The 20,483-nt window shown below is 41.0% G+C and overlaps 1 protein-coding gene across 2 annotated transcripts in view; it reads left to right on the top strand.

The window, feature by feature from the left end:
• The window catches only part of SYNJ2 (synaptojanin 2), a 69,276-nt gene that overhangs the window by 24,875 nt on the left and 23,918 nt on the right, over positions 1-20,483 (top strand). For both annotated transcript variants that reach the window (XM_076333779.1, XM_076333780.1), the window contains 9 exons: positions 6,472-6,555; positions 8,400-8,461; positions 12,092-12,188; positions 15,430-15,602; positions 16,011-16,092; positions 16,305-16,454; positions 16,552-16,717; positions 18,022-18,213; positions 20,352-20,436. In XM_076333779.1, the coding sequence (XP_076189894.1) occupies positions 6,472-6,555; positions 8,400-8,461; positions 12,092-12,188; positions 15,430-15,602; positions 16,011-16,092; positions 16,305-16,454; positions 16,552-16,717; positions 18,022-18,213; positions 20,352-20,436 (1,091 nt within the window). The remainder of the gene's footprint in view (positions 1-6,471; positions 6,556-8,399; positions 8,462-12,091; positions 12,189-15,429; positions 15,603-16,010; positions 16,093-16,304; positions 16,455-16,551; positions 16,718-18,021; positions 18,214-20,351; positions 20,437-20,483) is intronic.

The following is a 20,483-nucleotide window of genomic DNA, read 5'->3' as shown; positions in this document are numbered from 1 at the left end:
TTCAGATCAGTCTCACATTTGCAGCACTGCACTTAGCAGTTGTCTAATTATGGGAAATACTTCTGCTATCCTGCTCACTAGTTGGGTCAGAAGTAACTCATTCTATTTAATTATATTCCTGGAGTACATTATGTTGCAAATGATTAGCATGAAAAATAAGATGGCCTTTGCATCCCAGCAGAAAACCTGGGGATTGGCTCCTGGTGAGTGGCAAAACAGTACTCAGTTGCTAATGCTTCCCTTAGCTGGGGCTGGGTCAGGCTCTTCACAGGAACTGCTGTGCTTTGTTCCCATTCAGCCAGGGGCTGCCGTGAAGTGGGAGGACTGAAGGCTTTTGAGTGTTTTGCAGTTGGGTAAGCAAAAGCACGAGAGTGAAATGGTTATAGGGTGAAAGGCTTGAGTAGGTTGAAAATTATAACAAGGGTTTGCAGTTTTAAAGGATTTTGTGGTTTTGTTTGGTTTTTGTTTTTAAAGGAGAAAAGAAGGTTGCTGTTGCTAATGGTGATAAACACTAGTTTTACCAAACTGTGTGTCCTAAGAAAGTGCAGTTGGGCTAACCACTGGGATGCCTGAGGTCCAGTTCAAGCTGGCATCCACTTACCATTAGGAAGGAAGAGTCCTAGAATAAACTCTCTCCTACTTTCATAGTAGACTACTGACTAATCGCCTATGAGGTAATATCTTGGCTGAATAACATTTTGTTTCCATTTGCTGCAGCCTGTACAGTATAATGGCATGCTGGCTGTGTGCTTTCATGGATAAATAGCACCCTAGGATTCTGAAAAGCCAGGACTTTTCCCCCCTTTATAGGAATTACTTCTAACATTTTTCTGTTTTTAGAAGAGGGAGAAACAATTAGTCTTATCTCCAGGCAGCTCTTTTATGCATAGATGGTATGCTTTTGTCTCCCACTGAGTTAGCCTTGTGGCATTTTAGCTCTGCAATGAGTCATTTTTTGTGGGCTCACTTAACTGCTGTGACTCACATTTTTTGAGAAGAAGGGGGAAAAAGTTAAATATCTCACTTCACTTCTGCTTTTCCCCCCCAAAAAAAAAAGCTACTAGTAGATCTTTCAGATATTTGATCATTTGGCTTGCATCTTTACAAAGAAAAAAGAAGAAAGAAAAAATGGTAGGAAACACTTAAGGAAAAACAAAACATGATGGAAAAAGAGGGCTTTTTTGAAATCTCTCTAATGTGTACTTCCAGATTTGCTGCCAGTATTTTGAAATGGGATGGCAGCCCTTTCTACTTGCAGTGTTCAGTTAATCCTCAAGTAGTTTTAAAATCACACTCTGTTTGCCAGTGATAGCTTAAATGTTTCCCTTCACCCTTTCTTCCTCCCCTACTAATCCCCTAAAGTTGAGACTGTATCACATTCTTCTAATTGTTTTCTGCTGATAGCGTTGAGAAACAAGGGTGCTTTCTTCATTTAGTTTGTGTGCCTGTCACTGTTTACATTTCAGCTCCTCCCCCAGTTACCCATCAAAGAGTCGTGCTAAACTCTTCATATCTTAGTATGTGACTTACGGGGAACAACTCTAATTTACCAAAGATAAATTAATGGTTTCAGTTGTTTTCCCCTTCATGGAACTGTTCAATAAAGAAAATGGAAACCTTGACAAGGCATTAAAAGGAAATGCCATGAATTTGGATTAACCTTCCCTTTCTTCCAGTTTAAGAAAAAATTGTCAGGCATGGATTAAAAAAAAATGATCCCTATTTCACAATAACTCCTAGACAATGTTGGATAGCTCTCCAGGAGAGGAATGGATGCAATCATGTGGTTAATTTATTTTCTGGATCAAGATTTAGTATGGCCCCAGGAGGGGCAAAGAGGATTATTTTGGCAAGTATATCCTTGGATCCTGTGGTCTGAGTTAAAGGGACTCACAGAGAGGTATGTTTAGGCCATCTGTTATCCATGCTCTTTGTGGGTTGTGTGGCAGAGCTGGGAATCCCAGAACAAGCCATGTGAGTATCCATTTCATCATGGACTGTGTCTCTGTGCCCCTTGAGTCTGTAATGAATTTTGCATTTGAAGTTGTGACTGGATAATTATTTCCTTCTAATGAAGCTGAGTGATGGAGATTAGGGAATAAATTATTCCAAGCGATGAATGGGAGCAGCATGCTGGGATTAGAAAACCAGCTGGTTGACGTAGATGTTTGCTTCTTGCTCAGAAGCGGTACCAATTTGCTTCTTGCTCAGCAGCTTGCTAGCAGTACCTGTGCATGAAGCTTGTGTTACCAGGAAAGGTCTTTGGATCACAGGGGCAAGGTCTGGCCCTATGCAACAGAAGAGAAAGATTGAGAAATACCCTCTTGAACTGTCAGCACTATCACCCTTGATCCTGGAGTCGGAGAAGGAGACTACAAAAAGAGTCTAAGACAGCAGAAGTCGAAAGAAAAACAGGGCGATTTCTAACACCAGAGGTCAGAGGACAGGCAATCTATTTTCAAGGCAAAGAGGTCCTTCACATGGGTTAAATATCCAGTTGCTATTATGTTGTCTGATGGGAAACTGCAGGAAACGTGTCTGAAAATCCATCCAGCTAACTGGATTGGATTGTTCTATGGGCCAGTCCCTTTGAGATTAATGAAGTAGTCCTCGAGTGTTTTGAGGATTTGATAGGAATGAACATTCTCCCTGGGGCAAGTAGGCAACAACTTGCTGTCATTTTGGATCTAAGACAAAAGATAAGATTACACAATAGTTTTATGATGCCCAAAGACGAAAGATTTAGCAGTATGTATCAACCCTAATGACAAAGTGTTGTCCAAAATGTTGTTCATGAACTGCTAGAGGAAAACTCGTGTGATCTTGGATGTATTTCTTGTCCATGAGTTAAGGAAAACAGAGGACAGGAAAATTCTGGAAATAAAGTGCTTTTTAAGAAGGAATAGTTTGTTTTCTTAAAGAACTGTTCGTCTTCTGTGTAGTGCCTTAGAATAAGAGAAATGGATCTGCTAGAGGACAGGGTAATAAAGTCAAAACTAGAACGACAAAAAAGTGGCACAGATATGTGCTTGTAGAAAACATGACATTGTGAACAAAAAATGATCAAAGCTTGGATGAATATGAGAAAATAAATTCTGTATTTAACCACGCATAAATGCTGGAATTGCATAAGCAGTGAAGTTGGAATCTTTTATTTATGAGTGTAATTTTAACCTGGATGTATTATCAGTGCTTATTTAAGATTTATCAAATGTGGTTTCTTACAGTGTATATGGGTGTTAGGATTATGTGCATTCCTGAACTGGAAAGTTGTCTTAGTCTCAGTCTTTCAACCTGCTCACTTAAGATGTCTGCTGGTAGGAAGGCTGTTGCCAGTATTGTTGTAATGTCAAGGGGCATACATAGTAGAAGGCAATGTCAAGATCAGGGGTCGTTTTCATTGGAGTGGTGAATGAAGGATAGTGGGTATTGCTGAAATTCAGGGAAGATTTGCACAGTTGTAATGCTTAATGAAATGGTTACAGTCTGTTTAGGAAGGAATGACTGGCAGAAAAGGGTGTTACTCTCCCACTCATTAAAAAATACTAGGTCTTTTTCCAACTCACTGGCAGCTTTGAAGAAAATAATTTTGGATTCATCTGGGTCATGAAAATGAGCTGAGAGGATTGTGAAAGACCACAGAATTGCTCCAGAGAACAGAATGATGAGCCCTGTAAATGAAAAGAAAAAAAAAAATGTGCTAATGTGGAGAACTTTCTTGTGAATGACTATGTTGGAGAGGCCATGCTTCCAGTTCAAAAACATCTGAATTTCTAAAAGCTACATGGCAACATGCATAAAAATGTCAGTTTCTTTAAAATGCCCTGTCATCATTGAGGAGTTCTGTATTAGACCTCATCCTGACAGAGGACGTCCCCAGCCCATCACATCAGGATGTGGGCATCCTGTTTAGATCACAGGAATGATCCCCAAATGGTTTGAATTTTTTTTGTTGTTGTTCAGTTCTCCAAACGGACAGCTTAATAGAGCAGAAAACAGTTAGAAGAGGTAATGGGTGAAAACCAGTGAACAGAAAATGTGAGTGATAGTAGTAACAAACATCTGTTAACTCTTATGATGTTGAATGACTAGTAAGTGGAAATACGAGCATCTGTTAATGCAGAAAGGCAGAAATGTTTGGTCAGTTTTTTTCTTCTGTATTTGGCATAAAGAAGGCAGGTTATATATTCATGGTCTTTAACTGTGATGAAATGCTTTCCATTTAAACTGTAGTTCAGGAAGATGTTAAACTGCAGGTATTAGGATTAGAATTATTATCTTCTAATCAGTGGGTCTAGAGAATTTGCAGCTGGGACTTCTAAAAGAACTGGCCAAAGAGATACCTGAGCTGTTGATTTTTCAGTTAGTTATGGAAACAGGATGTTCCAGAAGATTGTAAAGAAAACTGATCCTCTGTAGCAAGCTGTTTGAGTGGCCAAATTGTAGTTCATATGAAGCTTTGTCTGTGATCGTCATCATTAGATGTTTCATTTCAACTCATTGCATCACTAAGGTGATGATTCATGTCAAATTTTGAAGTGAGCTAGTCCTGATTCTTTTTTGCATAGATTCAGGACCTGATCGTCATTTAGTGTGAGTCAGGATAATGCTGGGGCTGTCAGTGGAGCTACACAAATTTGCTTTACCTTAGAATTGGCTTCTCTGGGTCCATGACTGTGAGTGAAAATATGATTCAGTGTTTAGAAGTCACTGACTCATCTTGGTACAACCTGTCTCAGTGAGGATGTGATAAAGAGGAAGAAGGTGGGCCTGCTCGCTCCTCCTGTAGCCCAACTGCAGGATGAACTCTTCTGAGCACAGAAGTGCAAAGAGAGGTGCACCAGTGTGTTGCCATGGTAACTAGCTCCTGCACTCAGATGCCGGCAATGTTTAGGAAACTTTATTGGGAGAGCGTATTTTAGAGCCACATTACTCAAGCTGTGAGGCAGGCCTCGTAAGGAAGCTTCTCTGAGCAACCCCCTCTCTTGCAGGGGGTTGTGCTAGGATGAGATGCAACAGAGAAGGGTTCTTAATTCATTGGTGTGAGGCTAAAAACATTGAAACATACAGTTTGGCACTACGTCTGGGCTAGCCATCATTCTAACATGACATTGTGTCCTTAATGAAGTCACTTAAGTCTTTCATCTTAGTGAAATGGGGATAGTTGTAAGTGCTCTGCAAAAATATTCTAAAGATTAGTTAGGTAAAACTGGTGGCAGAATATTTAAATACCTACCTCTCTGGTATAGCTATACTGCTTCTTTTCACATGTGTAGCTCTAAAAATTGTACATTGGTAGTGATTATAAAGATGAGAGGTAAAGGTAAATGAAGGCACTTCCCCTGAGCCACCCAGCCAGCACGTCTAGTGGCAAATCCAAAAACACAAACCACATTAAGACTGTAGAGTAACCCCTTTTCATGTTCTTTCCTATTTTGGGAGCTACTAGCCAGCTGGCAGCAGTTGTGCTAGATGATATGATGCAGTTAGAGAAGCAGCTACCTGGATGACCTGGATACCATTCCTCCACAGGGCTGCAGAAGGCTCATTGTCATGCATGAGATAACGGAGATGTGTATCATGTATCCCCCATGGAAAACAGCCAAGATTCCACTGCTAAGTATAGGCCAGGGGAGTGAGTTGGGCTTTGCACAGTTGCTCTGTGGTCATACTGAATCTGAATATAGTACCTTTTGTGCTAAGTTAACATATAATGTAACGCTTTGCTTGGGGGCTGGTGGAGGGGGAAGGCAAATGGGGAAATCAGTCTTTGCACTTTGCATAGATTTGACTAAAAATCAGCTTGTTAGCAGTGATCATAAGAACAAATATTAAGGGAGAGTTTGAGGTCTGGTTAGGGAAGGAAATGGGGAGTTCGGAGCCTCTCACTATAAGCGCCCTGGAAAAGCAGTAGATCACATGCTGTTCGCTGTATTTCAGAATGGGAGTGGCGAAGCTGCTGGTTTCACTGAGATTTATTTGGACGCTCTGCAACATGCAGTGAAATAAGAAATAGTAAATAAAGCAAGAGTTAAGCTTATCCCACACCTGACATTACCCATCATTGGTCACAAGGAGCAATGACATTTTGCGCAGTTAAATTTTGTGAGAGAGGCAGAGGGAGAGTATATGGCTGGTCTTCCTGAGTGTCTCCACCAGTGGATCAAATCCATCTTCATTGTGGATGAAGGATTCCTTCCTTCTTGCCAGTGGTGGTGTTTTAAATTTTCTCTTATTTCTGGTGAGTAGTGAATTGAATCTGCTGTGATGACATGGAAGCAAATACGTTGTGCTTTGTTCCACTGCCTGTGAGACTATGGAAAAGTGACTGAGCAGTAAGTGGATACAGTGAGATACATGGTTTACTTTTTTTACCCTTTGAGTTCAGTGTCTTAAACTGTCACCTGATGAAAGGGTCACAGACTGATAGATCTAACTGCAGAACTCCTTCCCTTTATTTTATTTTTGCAGACAATTTACTTGGATGATGACGTCTCTTCCTTTGTGCAGATCAGAGGTTCTGTTCCACTGTTTTGGGAGCAACCAGGGCTTCAGGTAAACAAATAATCAAAAAGCCTACCTTACTTATCTCTCTTGCTACTTATAATTTAGAAGTTACATAAAATTTAATTGTTTTTTTAAATGAGCTGCAAAGCTCATTCCATGAAAATGCTGAGCTCTTTCATTTAGGTTTACCTTGTAGGAAATTTTGTGTGTTTAGATAAACAGAACTGAACCAGGCAAATGGCTATAGTTAACTGAAGTTTAACATTTTCATGTGTTTGTGTGCCTCTGCAGGGAACTGTTTGTAAGGAACTGTGTCCTAATGTCCTAAGCTGAAGCTTACAGCAATATCTTTATAACATTTTTTATTTTATTTGGAATAACCTGTCCTTCTGAAATGCCCGGTTGGCTTGATGATATTGTCCTCCACAATAAAACTGGAGTATCTAGGGATACCAGGAGCTCTACAGGAACATGTTACCTTGAAACAAAGTATAATGTCTGGATGGTGTGTTTGCTAGATTTCAGTCAAAAGGGTGATGATGATCTAATCTGATGTGCAGGGCAGAGATGTAGGGTTTCATCAGGAGATTATTGCATCAAGCCTAGCAGGTTACATATGTAACTTACTGTGACTTACAGTTTATATACGGTTACGAGTTCAAATAGGAATCATCCTATCACTCTTTGCATTCTCTGAACAGAGGGATAAGCAACTGGAATGAGTATGCACATATATGCATATATGTTAGTAGAGAGAATACATACTATAACTGGTTTTATCGATTCTCTAAAGATTATTTGATACTTTTTTATCACTAAATCTAGCACCTAGGTACCATTCAGAACTACTGGATTTAGCATGAAAGGAAGATGACTAAAGGATCTGTTGTTGTCTGTTAGCACCATCCAGTGCAATACTTGCTTCTTTTTATAAAGCAGGACTGCCCGTATGGTTGTGCACATGTCCTGCCCATGGTGTAGCTGTATCCAGCACTGTTGTTCTGTATGTTAGGAAGCCATAGAGCTTTTCCCAAAGTATTTTTGGGTAGTGGGTAGCATCTCTAGTTAAGCAGAATTTTCAACTTTTTAGTAGGGACACACACTTTTTTGCCTAATCTGGATTAGATTATGCAGCTTTCATTTATGTTGGTGAATACTCATAACTCTTATTCCTTGGATGTGAGTGTGCTGGCACTGGTGTTAGAAAGAATTGCAGAAACCAACCTCATGAAAAACAAAGGAAGATGATGAAGTACAGGAAACAATGCATGATCCTGTAAATAATTAGCAGTGTAGTTTTTGGAGAGGAAAGAAGCCCTCTGCGTACTGCAATAACAGTAGCTAGCATTCAAAAGGAGCTTGAGGCTACTGTTGTTGACATCCATATTAAAAGTCGTATTAGATTGATGGTACAGGATTCCATCCTTCATATTTTCAAAGGCCTGTTCTGATACTTCTCAGTTTCTGTAAATAATGAAAGATGAAAGAACTCAGGACACAACCCATGGAACTGGCATAACTGTAGCCTTTTCTGTCGAGGGAAGGGCAGGAAGAATGCTGGGCACACAGCATGCTTGTGTGAGGCGGTGTGGGATATTTGCTAGAGGAAGCTGGCAAAGGGATGTGATTTGTTTGGCCATAAAAAGATGTGTAGGTATCCCTTTGCTTAATGATAATCGTGTTTTCACTTGTAATTGTAAATGTTGTTCTCTAATAGAAGCTGTGGCTTTTGTATTAAGGATATGTGTGTGGGTGTGTGGAGTCTGTTAGAGGTGTCTGGTGCTGTTAGATGTTTTTCTCTGAAGGAAAAAGGGAGACATCTAGTGATTTAGCACTCTAGCAATTTAAGAAGTTATTTCTCTCCTTCTTCTCTTTCCAATATTTTATTTTAGGTGGGTTCTCATCATCTAAGGCTTAACAGAGGTCTGGAAGCTAATGCACCTGCCTTTGACAGGTAAGCTTCATTCCACTTTGGCAATAACACAGCAGCCTGGCGTTTAACCAAGATTCCACAACTTTATGCCTTCCTAGTAAATCCTGAGAGATGTGAAACATCTCTCAGATGATGTTGCCAATCTCCCAGGTGTTGTGGGATTATTAAGTGGGTTTACTTTATTTATTCACTTATTTTTGTGCATTTTCCTTTCTCTTTTCAATGGTAATTGAATTAATTTGGTCTCCTGGCTTGTTTCTGTAAAAGCTAAGAAATACTGAGTGGTATGCAAAAGGAAGGTCTATGTAACCCTTTGTGAGCCAACAAATGTTAATTTACACTTAAGCTACACAGAACATATGTTCTTTACCACTGTAACCCAGGTAATTAAAAAGTAAACACTGCTTCCTCTCCAATCTGGATTTGTTTTTCTCCTCATTGTTTTACTGCTATGCAGAAATAACATTGTCTTATTCTATGATCAGTGTTGTATGATGCTGTCATGCTGATGCTTTTCTACTTTACCCAAAGACTGGCTTCTAAACCTTTTTAAACCATTAATACTCTGCTTGTCAGCTGGAAACTGTAAAACAAGCCATACATTAGCTTGATTCCTTTGAATGTCTGACTATGAAGTGCTATCCTTTAAGGGCAAACTCCCATGGACATCAGTGGGAATGTTGCCTGAAAAGGACATGAAGGATTTGGCCAAATTTTCAACTTGTAAGTGCCAGGTCATGTGATTAATTTTTATTTTGATTTGGTTTTGGCAAATCAGAGTTTATGTTGGTTGTGCCTGTTGTAAGGCCTGTTAATTCCTGGATTTCATTTACTGCAACTGTTAGCAAACATGACATTAGTGACTGTTAATAGTTTTGCAGCACTGAAGACCCCAAACAGGGATTAGAATCTAAAGAGACTATGCGCCATAGCAGTCCCTGCTCCGAAGGGTCTTAGCCTACATTCTCCAAGCTTTTTAAGGCTCTTAAATCCTACTGAATTCAAATGCCTCTGAGACTCGTGGTCTTGTGGTCATCTGGTGCCATGGTAACTTGCCCTGCCAGTGTCCCTGAAGCTCCATCTTAGAGGTTTGCATTCCACAGCAGGGATAATTTATATAAGAAGAAATCAATAACTTACTCAGCATCCTCTTGTGCTGCCCAAGAAATCGAGAGTACCTCAGCAAGGAACAACTCCGTAAGACCATTTAGCTCAGAGAATCTTTTCTCTCTGACCTTGATGCAACTGGTGAATAGCTTTCTTGTAAGAAACATGAACATGAGGATCCACTTGCGCTATTCCTTCTTTCCCTTGTGTGCAGTAAAGCCTTTATGTTAGATGAAGTTAGGGATCTCTCTGCTTACACACCTGCAAAAGACAGTCCTTTGAAAATGGGCAAGGAATAAGTGATGGCCTTTATGGAAAAAGACGCAGAAACTTAACAACCTGCTACAGCTTTTCTGAGAGTGTTAGAGTGGATTTAGCCTGTTACATTTTCCCATCTGATAGGTTAATGTGTTGAGAAGGCGCTGTGAGAAGTGAATGGTAATCTTGTTAGTGGATCTTTTTCATCCCCTCTCCCTGAGAAATCCTCAGGGACCTCTGCTTACAGTACTCAAGCAGGTGACCTGAGCTTCAGCAGTTTTGTTGTAAGGAAGCAACATTGGCGGAGAAGTAGGATCTTGATGCTGAGATCAGAGGGGTGCAAATGTATGGGAAGAGTTGGTGTACAGAGAACTGGTTGCAGAATCAGGAACATAAATAGCACCAGAAAATATATTTAGCCATGTTTGTTGAAGGCCATGCTGATAACTTTCTTTCTTTCTTTTCTCCCCTTCCATGGTTTTCTGCGTGGCTTATTTCTGGTTATAGGATTTAAAGGTGCATGCCAGAATATGTGTGCTTGCTGTTTTTTTGACACTTTGCCATTGCATGTCACTTTGCAGCATGTAATAGCTTTTCATTTGTATGAGTGTTTATTTTATTTTTCTTGTCTACTTCTATCCAGCTTCCTCTTAAGTACTACTACAGTGTTGTTAGTACATGATGGAAGTTGGCTTTAAGATCTAATTGTTTCTTGATGAGCCAGCACAGCTCCTCTAACACACGCATGCCAACTTGAAAAAAAATTAGAGGGGAGAATGGGTGCCTCTGCATCTGGCTGAAAGCTCTTGGCTTGAGAGTCTCTAAATGTCAGGCTTTGAGAGGTTGGGGATATAGGTAAAAAAAAAAAAAAAACAACACTTTATACTTGTCCTATTTTGTGTTTTTTTCTGAAGAATCTGGGTCAGGCCACTTGGCTAAAAGGACCTTTGGTCTGATCCAGCGCAGCAGTTCTTATGATTACTAACCTTCCTGCTTAATTTGATTAAGTTGAGAGTGAATGTCTCAGTGTTGTGGTAGCTCAGAGATGTTTGAACCCTGTCGCCTATGACGTGTGTTTGTGCCTCTCTGGCCTTGGCACGGGAGCCCTAGGCCCCATTGCTGCTGCTGACTCTTTCTAGGCTCAGCCCTGCAAGATGCTGGGCAATTCCTGTTGAAGTGTAATATATTTTCCTCTCTTCTTGTCTTTCCTATGTAGTTCCCAGGCTGACAGCCAAGAGGTGGGAGCATACAAAGGGCAATATCAAGGCTAACGGTAACATAAAAAGATCTGGAGCCCATTTCCTTACTTTGGCCACAACAACCCCATGCAGCGCTACGGGCTTGGGGAAGAGTGGCTGGAAAGCTGCCTGGCGGAAAAGGACCTGGGGGTGTTGGTCGACAGCCGGCTGAACATGAGCCGGCAGTGTGCCCAGGCGGCCAAGAAGGCCAATGGCATCCTGGCTTGTATCAGAAATAGTGTGGCCAGCAGGAGTAGGGAAGTGATCGTGCCCCTGTACTCGGCCCTGGTGAGGCCGCACCTCGAATACTGTGTTCAGTTTTGGGCCCCTCACTACAAGAAGGACGTTGAGGTGTTAGAGCGTGTCCAGAGAAGGGCAACGAGGCTGGTGAAGGGTCTGGAGAACAAGTCTTCTGAGGAGTGGCTGAGGGAACTGGGGTTGTTTAGCCTGGAGAAAAGGAGGCTGAGGGGAAACCTTATCGCGCTCTACAACTACCTGAAAGGAGGTTGTAGCGAGGTGGGTGTCAGTCTCTTCTCCCAAGTAACTAGCAATAGGACAAGAGGAAACGGCCCCAAGTTGCGTCAGGGGAGGTTTAGATTGGATATTAGGAAAAATTTCTTCACCGAAAGGGTTGTCAAGCATTGGAACAGGCTGCCCAGGGAAGTGGTGGAGTCCCCATCCCTGGAGGTATTTAAAAGACGTGTAGATGAGGTGCTTAGGGAACGTGGTTTAGTGGGCATGGTGGTGTTGGGTCGACGGTTGGACTCGATGATCTTAGAGGTCTTTTCTAACCTTAATGATTCTATGATTCTATGTTTCTTTCGTTAAGTCCAGTACAAAATACTGTGTCCATTAATTGCATACTTTCACCATTTGTACTATTTAATAATTGATTGCAAGGAAACTGAGGAAGATGTCTGTAGCTGCTGTGGCTGAAACTTTCTGCTGGATGGAACAACCAGTGATCTCTACTTCTGTATTTTGAAAAAGGTAGTAGGCAACATAACATGATTTTGTTTAATACTTATTATGGTTACTTTTGCTGTAGGCATATGATGCTTCTGAAAGAGCAGTATGGAAAACAAGTGATCGTTAACCTGTTGGGAAGCAGAGGAGGGGAGGAGGTGCTCAACAGAGCTTTTAAGGTAAAAGCAAGGATTTTTTTTTTTCTTTTTTTTTAACTGCTGATTTCCCCTGAGCCTCCATGTTCTTCTCTTTCCCTTCTGGCCCAGAATATACTTCTGAATAGTATATCTTAAGAAATGATGTTATCTCTTTACTAGATGTTACATACTGAGAGAATGGCGCTTCATAGTCTCATGGCTTAATTTCCAGTATTGCCTTCCTGCTTATTTCTTCACACATTTATGCACATTCTCTTTAACCAGACTCTAAAAAAAGAAAAGCCCTTATTCTCCTAAGAGTAGTTCACGTTTGCAAAAATGAATCGTGGTCAGCTTTGTCATAGTATGTAGTCACCTATGCAGTCAGGTGCCTCACGGGATTGCCAGAACTGCTTGTAGGCCAGGCCCTGACCCTGGCTCACTGAGCGTAAGCAAGCTGTCTTGCTCTGGTTGTAATGGGAATTGGCTGCCGGAGCACCAGATGACAGTCTGGTGTATGAAGGGAGAGGTTTTCCTGGCCTCTATGTGTCCCTAGGCACAACTAATACCTGAAAGCATCTGGGTTGTGCTTTCAGGATGTCAGGCATTGTGGAATTAAAGCTGCGCTGAGTTCTAGTGCAGTATTCTCATGGCCAGATTTTTTAAAACTAACGTGTACTTGAAGCCGCAGATTGGCACTGAGTGGGATTTGCAGCCGAGCATAGCTGCCTGTATCTGGCTGGAGGCTGGTGCAAGTCTGCCTCCTAAGTGCCAGTTGCTTTAGAAATCTGACATAGATACTTTGGAGTGTATCTTCCTAAGAATAATATGAAGAATGGTTTAAGTACACACCTGTAGTAAGTGTTATGTATTTATCATTGGTAAAGAATGATACAAGAGTTCTGAGTTCTAATGTTTACTGTGTGAAACTAAGCAAAATGAAAATTGTAGTTAAAGAATAGTTTCTGATTTGTTTCCCTCTCTGTTGGAATAATCTACTCGAGACAAGGAGTGTTTTGAGTTTTTTGGCAGTTTTTCTGTGTGACCATTTCCTCCTCCTCCAAAAGAGCTGGGGAGGACTATCAGCTTCCCCAGTGGAAAGTGACACAGTGAAAGTCTCCCCCTGTACAGAATATGGCCAAAGAAAGTGATTATGACTAAAGCTTGCAAGGCGATGAGGAAGGTACAGAAGTGAAGTCTGGTCCTAGCTTCTGTTTTCAGATTCTTACTGAACTTCTGTATGACACAGATAAGCCTCTATAATCTCTTGATTTCTCTATCTTTAAAATAGTTTTTATAGTTTATTTTGCAAAAAAATTGAAATTTAGGGGTAAGAGATGATCACTTGCAAAATGTTCAGATAACTTACGAGGATACAAATCTGACTTTTCTTGTTAATTTAATACTGATATTTTATCAAACACTCGCATTCCTGAAGACAGTGTTCTGGCAAGTATCATACAAACAGAGATTAAGTCAGAAACAGGGCATCTCTAAAATAAAGACCTTGCATTCATTAATTTATTTTAAATAAAGATCTGTTTTAATTGTTAAACTTTATTGATGTTTGAAAATAAATAAATTATGAAAGCACTCTATGAGCTGAAAGAATTTAGACTGGCAGTACTGGAAACTAAAGTTTTGTACTTATTCAAAACAATCACCTCTTGGTCTTTTCTGTACCTTTGTCTTTTAATAAATGGATGTTTGGACAGAATATATAGTTAATTTTTACTTTGATGATTTTAAAGAGCTTGAATTAAAAAGAAAGTAATTCATAGGGGAATGATTAGGAATGAAAACTTTTCTCCTTTTCTGTCATTAGTTTATTTCTTTGTTTCTTTATCTTCCTTTGCTTGTATTCCTTGCAACTCTTGCTGCAATCTTAGTTCTTATCAGAGTTGGTTCAAAATATTCTTGTAATTACTGCTGCTGGGTTTTCTTGATCAGAATGTCATCGCTACCGTTCATTTATGCAACAGGAACAAATGAAAAATTGTAAATGACAACTTACCTTCAGCTGTTACGTGAATCAGCTGTTATCAGACCAAAAATCAATACTGTTCCCAGTAACGCTGTTCCTCTTATAAGGATCCCCTATAACAGATGTAATTATGTTTACAGTAAAACCAATGCTGTAGTGTAGAGTTATGAATACTCTGACAATGATTTACTCTGAGGCAGCGGGTAAATATCATCCTCAAGTGCATTACTAGTGCCAGCAGCTGTGAAGGCAAGTTGAGGTGTCAACAACAGAGAAGCAGATACCAAGTGTTTTGGCTTTTGTAACAGTGTAGTGAAATGTATTTTGCACGTCTCTCTTCAAACACCATGCAACACCTTTAAAGTTGTTTCTGCAGGGGAAGGCTTAATGGCTTACTTGATGCAATTATACTGGTGTAACAGTATATACATTTTACATTTTAATGTAATATCAGAATTGTTTTGTTCAGTTTGTGTCACAATCCAAGTGGAGTAAAGTATCCGTCTCTTGAGATGAGAATGTGCAGGAGGGAAGGGAATAGACGAAGGCTTGCATAGTTAGAGTTCATATAACAGTTCTCTCTGGCTTTGTCGTGGAGAGCAGGATGTATTATTGTCGTATCTATTACGGATACCTTAATGAGGTTTGTGGTGATTACGGAAATGCATGTGAGGTCATGGAAATTGGAGATGGAAATAATGAGGCTATTTGTGCCTCTTCCTTCATTTTTGTGGTCTACCACAAACATTTTATAGTATGTTTCCTGGGACATCATTTCTTTCTTACTTCCTCCCCAGGCACCCTCTACCTAAGTTTAGGGCCATGTTTATCCATGTCTTGGCACTTCAGGAATGCTTAAAAAATACACCCATGCACTGTTATGCTCCTGTACCTTAAGCAGCTCTGGACACCTTTCCCATCAGGGTCACGGTGCTGAGCCTGCCCAGAGCATCACTGTTGCTGTATACCCTCATGCACAGAGGTAGCAGCCCACTGCTGCAGGGCTGCCACTAGCCAAGGCATAGACAGCAACAATTCTGAGGTATAATTTGCAGTTACGGTTTGAGTTCCCCTGCAGAAAAATTGGGGTCTAACAATCCAGTTTACTTTTGGAAAGAAAACAAATAGGGAACTTCAGTTGCTTTTTTCATGTCTGGCCTTTCAAAATTCCCTATGAACCTCTCAATATTAAAAATGTGATAAACAGTCAAAGTTTAGTAATGATAAAAGCATGCTGGTATCAATCCTTAACCTGTGGCTTGAGCAGGATTTGTTTTCCTTCATTCTCTATCTAAACAGAAACTGCTATGGGCCTCTTCCCATGCGGCAGACACTCCCATGATAAACTTTGACTACCACCAATTTGCAAAAGGTGGGAAAACTGAGAAACTGGAGAATTTGCTGAGGCCTCAGCTGAAGTTGCACTGGGAAGACTTTGGAATCTTCACAAAGGGCGAGAATGTAAGTCCACGGTGAGTGTCCCTGCCCCTCTGTCCCAGCATAGCCAGGTGCCACCTGTCTTGGCCTTCCCGGATTGCTTGCTGTGTTTGGACCGTGAGCATAAATGACCATCTTGAAATACAGTTTTGAGACAAAGCATAGCCTTGGTGCTAAATAGATTATTTGGCTTAACTGCATCTCCATTGTTTGAAATCTGGAAAATTACCAGTGCATGGATTTGCTAATACAGTTTTGCAGATGTAGTCAAGTCATTAGACCTGTTAATGGAATACATTGTGCACAATCTGCTTGCACTGTCAAAATGTGGGTGGGTATATTCAGGCTGAACATTTGATGATCTTGTTCAATCAACTCACGATTAGATGTTATTTTAAAATATACCTTTTTTTCCTCCCTCCTCTTGTGTTTGGTTACCAAAGTCTGCAGACAGGTACGTTTCGAATGAATTGTTTGGACTGCCTGGATCGTACTAATAGTGTACAGTCCTTCATTGCACTGGAGGTGAGTTTGTCAGAGGATCTTTCGTGGATGCCTGTACTGCATACATTGTCTGTTCCATGGGGAAAACAAGGCAAGAGGGCATAAGCCTCAGTGATACAAGTCTGTCTTGCCAGTTCTAACGGTGCTGGCCGGAATACTTAAACTGAGGATAAAGAGCAAAAACACATTTAAGAACAATGTTGTTGTTTTTTCTCCTTCTGCACCTAATCCAGATCCTGCTTGCTCAATTAGAGAGCCTTGGGTTGAACTCTAAATCTATAATTGAGCGCTTTGTGGAATCCTACAAAGCAATGTGGACTCTCAACGGTCATAATCTGAGCAGAGTATTTACTGGCAGTCGTGCCCTTGAGGGGAAGCACAAGGTAAAGAAAAATGGCAAAACTGTTTATTCACAAGTAAAGAAAGATGTCCGATTTACTCTTCAGTGTCACTTGCACTGATGATTCCTGTCTGATGTAGGTTGGGAAACTCAAGGATGGCGCCCGCTCTGTGTCTCGCACCATTCAGTCAAACTTTTTTGATGCAGTAAAGCAGGAAGCCATCAAGTTGCTGCTCATGGGTGACTTCTTCAGCGAGGAATATGCAGACAAAGGCAAGATGCTCATGGACCACACTGCACTGCTGGGTAAGGCCAGTGTAAATCCTTCGCTTTTCTTTTGTGTCTGTTTTTAGCTGTCTGATATAAGCACTTGCACCCTTTTGAAAAAAATCAATAAATAAGCTGCTTTTTGCACAAATACATTGTTTAAAACACTGCTTTCAAGTGACCATAGCACAACTCCGTGTGTTTTAATTCCGCTGTGCTTATTTCTCATATTTTGTTTTGGACTTCTGAGTATGTTTGTCTGCTGTTTGATGATGATCTCCTCTGACAGTTCAGAGGAGTTGGACCAGAGGGAAGGATTTTAGGGCTATATTCCCAGTCTGGTCCTGTCTGAGTTTGTCTTGAGGAAGTCTCTTGAGCTCAGATTTTTTATCTCCTAATTTTTGGTCTGCAGTTTGCACATGCTTTTAGCCATTTGGGTCTTTAAAGGCACATTTATGTTCTTATTTTGGTTCATTCCCTGCTTTACTCCAGGCCCTGATATTCCACAACATATACACGTTTGTTTGCACCCATCTAGAGTAAACCAACTTAGCTCTCTCCGAGAAGATACTTGTGTGCAAAATATAGGATAATTGCACCCACAGGCAGCATCAGGTGGTCAGTTCGCTCCAGAGAACTGCTGGATTTTAATAGGATAGACGTGAACCTTTTAGCACCACTTCAATCCCGGGGGCATTCCCTGATGCGGACCACAAGGAAAATACAGATAGCTTCTCTATGCCTGACTGCCAATGCAAATCAGATAGTTAAAGATTAAGGTTACCGCAGGTGCTCACACAAAAAAAGCACACTGCTAATTTTCTATACTCATCAAAAATAAATGAATATAACTGTTTCCCGTGAGGAGTTCTGACCAGGCTAGAGAACCACGACAGTGCTAGTTTTGGACTGATGTGAGACTCTGTGCCGCTCTCCGCCTTTCCCCCCACACTCTAAACTTCTTAGGGCTTCAGTTTAAGTCATAACTTGTGACATGCTTGATCGCTGTAGGCTAAACTGAAAAGATTAAGGGAGGAAAAAGAATTTTTTTGCTTATTACTTGAAGAAGTGCAGGAAACCGTATGATGAAAGTGAGTGACCAGCCCTTCACAAGCTTTCAAAGTGTACCTGGTTTCTGGAAGAGAAATTGCTGACATCAACCCCAGTTATCTTGTAGTTATTGCCATTGGAGTTATTCCTTAGCTTTTGTATTGTGGCTGCTAGGGTACTAGCACTAGCATTGCTTTCACAGTGACTCTGTTGCTGCTGTCTGTATGCTTTCTGTCCTCTTATGGTACATTCTTCTTTTACACACCCTCTTTCTGTCTCCTCTCTTCCGTCAGTGACTCCAAGTATTTTGAAGGCCATGTCAGAGCGTCAGTTTGAATTCACAAGCTTCAAGCGTGTTCGTGTTGCCACGGGGACCTGGAATGTGAATGGAGGGAAGCAGTTTCGAAGCAACATCCTCGGTACCAGTGAGCTGACAGACTGGCTGCTGGATTCTCCCAAGCTCTCTGGAGTTTCTGAATTTCAGGGTAAGACTTCAAAGTCAAAACATGTAAGCAATATTTGCTGGCACCTCTAGGGACAGCGAGTTGGGACTCAGATTTGACCAGCTGTTCCTTTCAAAGGCAGTGCATCTTGGAGGGCATTTTCTGTCAGTTCTCAGGGATGTATTCAGCCCCATGTGGACTTGTGCTGCCTCACCTCAGCAGTGGAACAGTGTGTGTGAAGGGCTTCTGACAGTCAGAGAAACTCGTGGGTCTGTGCCAGGTGACTCTGCTTTGAACCTTCAGCAGGTCAGAATTCAGAGGTGTCTCTCACGCCATCGTGGTGTCTGTCTGCCTATTCTGCATCCCATATTTCATTTTCTTCAATATCTCTGTCCTTTGTTCTTCATTGTGAGTGGGAGCTATGTGCTTAGGTGCCCTCAGAATGTCTCCTTGGTCTTCGTCTGGAGCTAAATTTATCGGTACAATATGGACTCTGAGATTGGAACGCTCTGGAAATGTTACTATCAAAACCTTCAGACAAAAAGAGTTACATTATTACATTTGTTGAAGGCAGTTTCCTTTCTTTAGCAGTATAGAAAGCTCTTGTGCTTGTGGCTTGCTTAAATTGGCTGCTGAATTTCTTATTTACAGAACAAAGTCAGGTATTGTAATTGATTTACAGATTTTATTACGGAAAATGAAAAGTGAATGTTCTGTCATTTAAAAATTCAGTGGTGCAAAACTATGGCAAAACCTGTGCTTTTATTGTTACAGTGGAACACTTAGCTTCCTTCAGGCATCACAGGGATATTCCTGTGCCTAGCCTTCAAGCTCAGGAATTCATTCCTCAAATCCTTGGCTACTTACACGAGTTGTGTCATTTGAACCCTTAGTGCTTGAGTGCATGGATATGTGATTAGGTGCAGACAACTGTACTCTGAGCAGCTTGGGTGGGTGATTGGTCCAGTCTGTTTCAGAAACAGTTTAAATGTGTTAGCACATGACTATTCCCATAATATCAAAATTTCTTGACAGCCTGCCATGTGCTAGCCTTGCCAGGCCTTCCCTTGAGAGAACTGGAGGAGCAGGACTAAATGATACAGGCAGCCATAACGTGATAGGTCTAAGCAGCTTCTGGAAGGGAGCTGAGTTACGGTATGGCCACACAAATGTCTGTGTTCGTGGTAATGTCAGTGCAGTGCCTGCACCAATGGGTAAGTGTTCAAAGGCAAATGTCCAAAATTATTAATGGGATATAAACATATGACAGTGCCTGTCATGTTAAGCCAGTAAAGGAGGCTAGCTGTCATGTGCTAGTTTCACCCTTCTGTCTACAGAGAATTGCTGCATATTTTACTTTTCTTTCCATTCTTATTTTCTGAGGCAGGTCTGATTTAGGTTCTTGTGGTTGTCTGCTATTTAGGTCTTCATGTTGAATTAACTTACTGTTACCTCGGTCGTATGACAGTTTAAAAAAAAATATAAAATCCCTTTAGGCAATGGACAGACCTGATGGGTCAACAGATATGCTTCACACTATTATATGAGAGCATTGGATCTTTGGTGTTTTACCAGGTAATATCCACAGGCCTGGGCCAGGGAAGGGAGAGTCACTGTGCTCTAGAGTGACCTAACCTAACCTTAAGTTAGACTTGGAAGAAAGAAGATAAGAAGAAACTTCAAAGGCTTCCTTAAATAAGTAGATAAATTTACTAAAGGCATTGAGAGGGAAGGGACATACTGGTGTGTGGACAGTAAGTTCAGTTACATAGCAATCAGTGTCAAAAAAGAAAAGGAAAAGCATGTTGGGTAAAATGACAAGTGGGTGAAAGATGGTGGGTAGTGAGATGTTGTGGCTTTAGTGATGAGTGGGGTGAGGGAGAGAGAACATTTAATATTTTCTCATCTTAACATTGCTACAATATAATGCTCTGTTCTGAACTGCTTCCTGCAAGAGAGATGGAGACCAACTGGTGGGAGAAGAGCAGGAAAAAAATTTCACAGGAACTGCAGGGGTTGTTTTGTGAGATTAGATTAAAGGAGCTATGAATATGTATAGCTTGGCAGGGGATACACAAGATAGAACTACAGGAATGATCTCTGTCAGAAATTAGAAAACAAGTCGTTAGAAGAAACATCAAAATAGTAACTCTTGTGTGACTTTTTTCTCTTGCCAACAGATGATGAGAACTGCCCTCCTGACATATTTGCAGTAGGATTTGAAGAGATGGTTGAATTAAGTGCAGGGAATATTGTGAATGCCAGGTAGGTTAAAAAAACCCCAAAATAACGAAAAAACCCAAACCTCAAAA

Source organism: Aptenodytes patagonicus, chromosome 3 (genome assembly GCF_965638725.1).
Source record: "Aptenodytes patagonicus chromosome 3, bAptPat1.pri.cur, whole genome shotgun sequence".
Classification (NCBI taxonomy): domain Eukaryota; kingdom Metazoa; phylum Chordata; class Aves; order Sphenisciformes; family Spheniscidae; genus Aptenodytes; species Aptenodytes patagonicus.
This window is presented reverse-complemented; position numbering and strand designations above follow the sequence as displayed.